The sequence below is a fragment of the Maylandia zebra genome, linkage group LG9 (genome assembly GCF_041146795.1).
Source record: "Maylandia zebra isolate NMK-2024a linkage group LG9, Mzebra_GT3a, whole genome shotgun sequence".
Taxonomy (NCBI): Eukaryota; Metazoa; Chordata; class Actinopteri; order Cichliformes; family Cichlidae; genus Maylandia; species Maylandia zebra.
The window spans coordinates 14,619,300-14,628,179 of NC_135175.1; the positions used below are offsets into that span (position 1 = coordinate 14,619,300).

General features: G+C 36.7%; 1 protein-coding gene across 1 annotated transcript; it reads left to right on the top strand.

Annotated features, from left to right (window-relative positions):
- Positions 1–3,031: 3,031 nt before the first annotated feature.
- Positions 3,032–7,427, top strand: LOC101479243 (myelin-associated glycoprotein-like). Its single transcript, XM_076888693.1, has 6 exons — positions 3,032–3,388; positions 5,195–5,500; positions 5,588–5,869; positions 6,025–6,103; positions 6,252–6,291; positions 6,456–7,427. Exons 1-6 carry the CDS (start codon positions 3,061–3,063, stop codon positions 6,696–6,698), a joined length of 1,278 nt encoding a protein of 425 aa, XP_076744808.1. The 5' UTR covers positions 3,032–3,060; the 3' UTR covers positions 6,699–7,427.
- Positions 7,428–8,880: the final 1,453 nt, after the last annotated feature.

The following is an 8,880-nucleotide window of genomic DNA, read 5'->3' on the forward strand; positions in this document are numbered from 1 at the left end:
GGAGATTTGACAAAAAAAAACTGCACCACTCTGTTTTCCACTTTAACCACAGATTATACAAACACATACTACTTCAGAATCGTGAACTTGCCCTACAGATGTACAGCTGTTTGTGATCCTCTTCAAATAACAATTAAAGGTAAGAAAGTTTCCTCTCATTCTAAAAAGAATAAAGAAAAATCAGCTGCAGCTTTTGTGAGTCAGCTGCTTCTGTTATACTCATTTTCCATGAACAGAATCAACTTTTGGTGTTTTGGAAATTTATTTACCTGGATGATTGAGAATGCATCAAGACATTTAGTATAACACATTATTAGTCCCAGCAGAGGTGCTGCTCTTACTTTTCTAATCTCTTACTATTTTAAGAGTCTTTAGAAGGCGTTTCTGGATTTGCAGATTATAAACTGCCTTGTGGATAAATTGTTGAATCAATGTGCACTGCTGCACTGCTGCACTACTTCACACTTATATTTCATCTACGTCTATCTGGTCATGTGTCTTTTATGTTCTCTGGTTAGTCTGTCTTGTCTTCTGTGTTTTACTGTTATGTCCATGCCAGGGCAGAAGTAAATTTTCTGGGGTGAAGTTGCTGTTCGCCTTGATCAGCTAAGACTACAGATTATAGATGAAGTCAAGAAAAGTAAAAAGAATCCTGTTCTGATTACAAAGCTGATGCACACCACTTTGGCCTTGTGAATCAAAGAGATTATCAGTGATGACCTACCAGTGGGTCAGATCCTGGATCGCTAGCTTACTCTGAAATTGGAGTCTCAGGTAAGAATGTATATAGATGTATCTAACAAGATGTATTTTATATTGACTTCTGTTATCTGGCCTGTCTGAACAAGTTATTCCTTTGTAGTGTAAGGATTTTGATGTATTTTGCAAAGATTTGTAGATTAATTGAAACTTGTAAATGTAAATTTATCCTGTGTGTTCACATCTGTGCATAATTCCACAGGATTACACACCTTTACCTGAAGAACCACTTTTATGATTTGTTGGACCAACATGCTCCCCGGCTCCAGAGCTTAATCTGAAAGAAAGCTGCTTGTTCACACATTCACAGCTAAAAATTCCAGCAGAGAAACCAGAGGGATCAACCGCTGTTCAAACCGTGAACTTGCAATTTTGTTTAGTATATTTTTTGCTTTATCCTCTCAATTCTTGCTGAGTTAGATGATTAATTTAGAAGGATTTTGTTTTGCATCATTTTTCCACTGAATGCCCAGGGGATGCTGCTTTCTTATTGGGTGATCATCATCAACTCGGGACACAGTGATACGTGCATCTTTGGATTTGGTTTGCTTTGTTCTCCAAACTTTCTCCTCCAAAGGATCAGAATAAAATCAGTATTAGCTCAGAGTAGGTTAGCAACTGTTGGGATTAAATAATTTGCAGTGCCTCGATAATGCTATGCTTTTTTATTAATAAGTGTTATATAGTTATATAGTGTAGTATTAAGTACACAGCCCTGAAAAAAAAGGCTTGTGAACATGTGTCCTCGTGAGTACAAAGCTGCAGACTCTCACTCATGCTTGCCTGGGAAAATGCAGATAAGAGGGGACCATCTCTAGTGGAAAGTTAATGGGACACTGTTTTTTAGACTAGAATGAGAGAGCTTCTGTAATAAAACTTTTAGGGGCACACCAACATTTTGAGATCCGTGGCAGTTTGTCATGCAGGACGCATCTCCCGTCTAGAAGTAATATGAAAGAGAAATAAAGAGTTAAATGGTCAACTGAGCAGTGTTTTGTCTTCCATCGGATGCCTCTGAGGAATTAAAAGAACTTGGTGTCGATATTTACACAACATAAGTAGAATGAAAATGATTTGATTGTTATACTTATACACTCACCTCTTGCCAGTCTCCTCTGTCACTATAAAAAGGGAAGAGAGTCACTAATCCCATCAAAATCACCTGTCCACTTTGACATCCCAGCACTGCCCCATAAGCTCAGCAGCAGCAGGCCAGAGACCACACCCCTGCCACATGGACATTAATTTGGCAATCTTTTGTGAAAGTGCTGCAGATTTTTTTTAAGGCATGCCACTTTTGTCCTCTATTTTTCTTTCTTTATTTTTTTGTGTGGAAAATACAGTGTACACCATGTAGATACTATGTTTTTGGGTAATAGCACTTTGGCAATTATTCTGTTGCTGTAAGAACCCCCCAATAAATCTAAAATATTTTTAGATACAAATAAAAATGAAATTTCCTTATATAGCAAATAAAATAAAACAAACACACGGACACTAAAGTCAGTCTCAAAAAACGCAGAACAGACAAAGCCAAGGGAGGCGTACATGGAAGGGAACTACTGAGAGAATGAGGAATATGTTTGCATGTGAGTGGAGTGTCAGGCGAATCTAGAGGCAGGTGGGAGTGGCAGCATCTGAAGTGTCAACAGAGTGCATGATGGGAACAAAAAGCAGACTGACTGATTAAAGAACAACAGAAAACCAAAATTATCACAGGTCTGTTTGCTTTGACATTACAACATCTAAACAGAGAAGTGTTTCACTCACACTGCTAAAATCACACACTGACTTTTATGTTGTCGTCTCTCCTGTGTAGCAGACTGATCATTTGGTAAGAAAACATTTATACAGTTTATTAATTTTGTGCATTGCAATGAAAAAAAAAAGGCTTTATTTGATTTTTTTTAGTTTTTGTTTTGTAAGTGCTTTACAAAATGAGGCAAGTTCCTGTTTTTGTGTCTTATTTGTGTAATGATTCTTTTCTTCATGTTTTTCCAGGTGATGGGTTTTATGACAGACATCATGTTACTGAGTTTCCTCTTTATTCCAAGTGAGCCATCTCATTTCAGTCATTTACAGTCTGACAGATCAGTGCAGACAGATACTTTACAAAGTCAAGTATCTGAGGATGTCAAAAGAACAAGGGATAAAAAGCAAACCCACGACTCTTAAAGTCAAATTGTTCATCATGGATTTTCTCTTTATCTACATTTCTATATTTTCATGATATTCTGTTTTTCAGGCACTGTGGCTGCTTGTCCTAATTCTACAAACCTGTTCATCACTGCACCAGCAGAGATGGAAGCTCTGAGTGGATCTTGTTTACAAATCCCATGTAACTTTAGTGATGCTGGACCAGTAAAGTTTAACAGCACAAGACCTGTTTTTGGAGTGTGGATTAAAAATCATACTAATTTTAAACTTTATCCAGAAAACGTGATCTTCAACAGCAGTAAGACAGTTAACATCTATCCAATGAATATTACAGGAAACCTGACACAGAGAAACTGCACCACTCTGTTTTCCAATTTAATCACAAATTATACAAACACATACTACTTCAGAATTATGACCTCGCCGTTCAAGGCAACAGCTGTTTGTGATCCTCTTCAAATAACAATTAAAGGTAAGAAAGTTTCCTCTAATTTCTATAAACAAAGTATAATCAGCTGCAGCTTTTATTCAAAGCAACTAAAAAAGAAATTATGAACAAATGTAACAGAAATAAGCACATTTAAGTGTTTTGTGTTTAGCTGGAAACTCGGAAAATTAAGACGGCTCAGGACAATAATTAGTCTTCTGGGGTCTTTATTGTGAGCAGTAAAATTGGGAATCAGTAAAAAAAAAAAAAAACTGTAGTAAAGACAGAAAAAACAGAAAATAAAAAATAAAAGAGAAGAAATCCTGCATACAAAGAAAAAGTCACTGTTTAAAAGCATATTTATGATTTTTTGTTATGTTTAAATTGTCACGGCAGGGTGTGCCGGTGTGTAGATGAGGTAGATCCAAAAGCAGACACGATGAAGACAGAACTAAGTTTCCAAAAATAAAGCGAGCCTTTATTGTGGCTGATGGCATGAGAACAACTCTAGAGACACACTGAAACTGGGAAAACTAAGGGGACTATGAACACTGTATAAACTAAAAGACAATGACACTCTGTGAAAAGATTATGAAATACTATGAATACAGAGTAACTAGGAATGCTATGAAACACGCTGAAACAATGAGGGTAAAACTGTAAAACCTGTGGCAAAGATAACAGACGACCTGACAAAAAACATTAAGAGACAAAGGACTTAAATATAAACATAATGTGATTAGGGGGAGTGGAGACACATGAGGAAACAGCTGACTAGGATGAACATAATGATGCACAGGAAATGTAAACCAAAAACACAAAGACATGGAAACTGGACTTTCACAATAAACAGGAAAACATGACAAGACGCAGGCATGACACAAACTTGACAACATTAACCAGAAAGGCAAGAAACATGACCAATAACACACAATAAACAACAAGGGGAGTTTTAACATAGGGAAAGATGACACAAAGAAATTAAGAAACAAAGGACTAATGGCAACCTAGAAATTGACTGGATGAGCTAAACTGAAACTAGAACACAAATTAATACAAAATGACACATTAACAACATACATACTGGGTCACATGACCTAGTACCGTGACATAAATAGTCTAGTTTCCATGGAAATTTCACAAGTTACTGTTCAACAAACTAACGTCTTGACACAAGTCTCTCTCTACATCCCTTCCCCAACCTTTCCTGCACTTACAGGGGACACAAAAGGAAGAATCCTGTCTGTTAGTGATTAAAAACTAAAAAGGCATTTGCATATTTGTCACTTCTGCATGTTTTTTTTGATAAGACAAAGACAATCTGACTGAATAAAAATTGCAGTTTTGAATGGTGATTTTATTTTTAAGGAAAAATGTTATCCAATCCCCTGTGTTAGTACTTAAATGTCTTGGCAGCAAGAACTGCAAGTGTTTTGATAGCTGGTAATGAGTCATTCACAGTGCTATTGAAGAATTTTGGTTCCCTCTTCTTTGCCTAATAATTTTATTCAGCTACATTTTCCAAGCATGAACAACTTGTTTAAAATCAAAGCATTACATTTATTTTGGATTTCACGTGATAAACGTCACCTTCATTCAGGGTTTTTTTTTTACTTTTTATTTTTTTGAGTCACAGACCATAACACAACCACCACCATCTTTTACTCAGGTTATCTTTGTCTAATATTAAACTGAGTTTTAATCCGAAACCTTTAAGTGAGACAAATATGCAGGATTTCAGGAAGGAGGACAATACCTCACTTTGGTTTTTAATCCATTGTTGTGGCTGATCTTCATCTGTTTCTTGACGGTATTATTAGTTTACAAACTGTGTTTAATGTGAAACCACAGATTCTCCTTGGAGGCCCAATATTACAATCCCAGGTGATCTGAAGGAGAAGGAGTCTGTCACTATAACCTGCTCAGCTCTCACTCCCTGTCCACACTCCCCTCCTCAACTCACCTGGAATCTCCAACAAGACTCTCACAACAAAATAGAGGAAAACACAGATGGAAGCTTTACAACTAAAATCCAGCAGAACATCACTCTGTCAGACACACATGATGGAAAGAAGATCAGCTGCTCTGCCAGATATCCTGTGAACCAAGGAAACGACACCAAGACAGCAGAGACAGAAGAGACTCTCAGTGTTTCATGTAAGACAATCAGAGTTTGTTGTTGAACTGAATCCTTCAGGACACCATGGTATATGGGATATCACTTTCTCTCTTTTATTTCTCCAGATGCTCCTAAAGACACCTCAGCATCCATCAGTCCATCAGGTTTGGTGTCAGCAGGCAGCTGGGTGAACCTGACCTGCTCCAGCAGAGCCAAACCTCCAGTCAGCAGCTTCACCTGGTTCAAGAAGAGCAGAGATGGAGCTGTGAAAGTATCTGAAGGAGAGATTTACAGCTTCAATGTAACAGATGGAGGAGTTTATTACTGTGTGGCCACTAATGATCTGGGTAATCAGACATCAGCAGAGATTAACATGACTGTTAAAGGCCCATTGCCTAAAGAGGAAAGTATGTGCTCCCATCATTTTTTAAAAACTTTTTTGTATCTATTATATCTTTCATTTAAAAAAAACTACTTCAAGTAGTAACGAAGCCCAGCCTGAATCAATATGTCAACATAAAATCCTTTTTTTTGTTACTTCATGATTTCTGTGCTTCAACAGACAAACTGTGGCAACATATTGGCGTAATTATTGGGATCATTTTACTCTTAATCTTACTCTGCTTGATAATCTTTGTTTGGTAAGTATCACACATGAAAGTAGAAAACACATACTGTTAGTGTCAAAGATATTTTAGCTGCAAATTAAAATATCTGTTTTCCAATAGATTAACTTTATTCACAATTATATTTAGTAAAGTTAATTTAACAGCCTCTTGTGTCTTCCAGCTGGTTAAAATCAAAGCATCAAAGACAAGAACAGACTCAGGTAAGGGAATTAAAACAAAACAAAACAAAAATCTATCTGCAGGATAACTGACTGTTCTAGTGATTATTTACAGTAGCATCTTTGTCAGAGCAGTCTGATCATTTAATGTAACAAAAAAATAACAGAGTCAGCTTAAGGAGTATTCTATTATTTTAATTCCATAGATTCAAATAAATGAAAAGCAGGTTGTTGAAGAACCAGGAAGTAAAACAGAGGAAGTTGAAGAAAACATCCATTATAGTGAGATTAACATTTCCAAGCATCAAGCATCCTCTGACTCAGTGCAGGACAGAGGACAGGAGCAGGACACAGAGTACGCACAGGTGCAAATCAGCAAGCCAGAAAACAACTTAACACAGAGTCCTCATGTCCAGGAGGAAGTCTATAGTGAGGTGAAGAAAATTTAAAATGTTGTAAAATGACATTACTTCAGCGTTGACATACACACATGGAGCCTTTCTGTGGGTCATTTTCACAGTTCAGTGATGACAAAGAAACAACACCCTGCAACTTTTCATGTTCTGTTTTCATTTTCTTGTGTTCATGAAAAATCTGAATAAGCAGAAGTTTCAGCACTTCAATAAGGAACTGGTTTCACATGTCAGCCGATTCTGTTCTGTAAAACTGAAAATCAAAACCTACACATGCTGCAGCTTCGTTTGAGTTTTTTCTGCACTCTGCACTCAACACTTGTGTCAAGCTCACGTTTCCCAGTCTATGCCTCTCTTTTATTTTGACATTCTTGTGTTCCATGTCCAGTGTGTTTCATTTTGCTTCCCTTGTGTCATCATGTTTATTTTGTAATGGCTGTTTCCACTTCCCCCATTATCCCTCTGTGTATTTCAATCTTCTGTCTCCCTTTGTTTATCTGTTTTTATTTGTGTCATGTCACTGGAATTCTCAAGTCTCATCATGTTCATGTTTCTCAAGTCTAGTCCTAGTTCACCCAGTATAGGTAATAGTTTAGTTTTCAGCTTTGTGCGCCTCTGCCATTTGCTTTTGTATTTTTTCACGAGCCGGCTCGCTTTTTGTTAAAGAGAGGACAGCTGATGCCATTATGCATCAGACTGTCAGGGTTCATATGCCTTTTTCAGGATTCAACGTCCCTTTTCAAGCTTTTCCAGCCCCCCCCCCCCCCCCCCCCCGTTAAAATGCATGTTTCAATTTGCATCACCTCAGTAAGGCCATTTAAACAAATCATCCTAGGTGAACTTTGTTCCTTTGTTCCCCTTTTGTTAAAAATGCACCACACAAAAATACTGCAAAAGGAAACGGTCCTCTTATATACATAGTGTATAAACTCAAAATGCACATTTCACTTAAAAATTAAGATGTGAAAATGTGAACAAATCAACTGTTAGAGATTTTCTTCTCCTGTTGAAAAAAAAAAACTAAATAAATGCGTTTTCTCATCAGATACTGATGCTTCTTTCCTGTGTGACAAAAAATAGGAGACATATGTTTGTTTGTTTGTTTTTTAAGTTAATTCCCAATAAAACTGTTCTATTGCTAACTACATTGCTGTCTGTATTATTGCTGGAGTCCTAAATGATCACCTTTGAAGTGTTTGTGCTAATAACATCATGTACAGTCAGACAGGAGAACATGGAGAACAGCACTGACTGGGAGGCTTTGGACAGATCACATAGTTCAGTTCAACATATAAGACTTTAAGGATGCACAAGCATCTACTTAAAATCTATTGAATTTATCATCTGTGTTATTATTATGTACAATTCCAATGTATCTTGTTTATCTCCCTTAAATAAACAGAAAGCCTTAAAGTATGAAATATTCATGTACAAATACACATATAAATGTGTGTACTGTCTGAGTGGCTGATTGTGCCCCACAGGCCTCAGTGTGAGCTTGAAGACATTTATAATGTTTAAGTAGTTTAATGTGCAGGTGCTGACTAGAAACATATTTTGAATGAAAGCCGGGGAACTTTGGTAGCACAGAAACAAGTGGCTATACCCTCATATTACCATTGTTTCACCCAAAGGCACCAAGTTAATACTCAAAAAAGCTGCAGCAATACACACAAATATAAACAGTACTTGGTGACAACTTTACTTTTAGCCTTTAACCCTCTGGGGTCCAGGGTATAACTGGCCGTTTTTGACTACTTTTGATTTTGCCTCTATAGTTCACCTTTAAAAACGGTTTATCTTGCCAATCTGTTATTTTCTCATTTTGACAAACAGCATCAGCACAATTTATTTAAATTCAGACAAAATTTAAAATACGAGTAGAAAGTGATATTTTTGACTGTAAAAACCACAAGCATGTTTAACGAACATTTTCATAACTTGAAATGCAAATAGAAATTGTACATTTTTTAAAAAAAGTTTTGCAAATAACAAAGTTATATGGTACTATTTACTTAAAGATACGGCCAAGGCGTTTTTTATATAACCATTTCAAACTATTTACAGAACAATCAGGTGTTCTGCATCAAATAAGAAGGCACACAAATTATTTATGCAACTCCAAAAAATAGTTTGTGTCCACTATAACACAGATGAGAACAGCACAGGGATAAATCCTGCAGGTCTGACAGCAGGTGTGTCACCTAGCGTTTACACT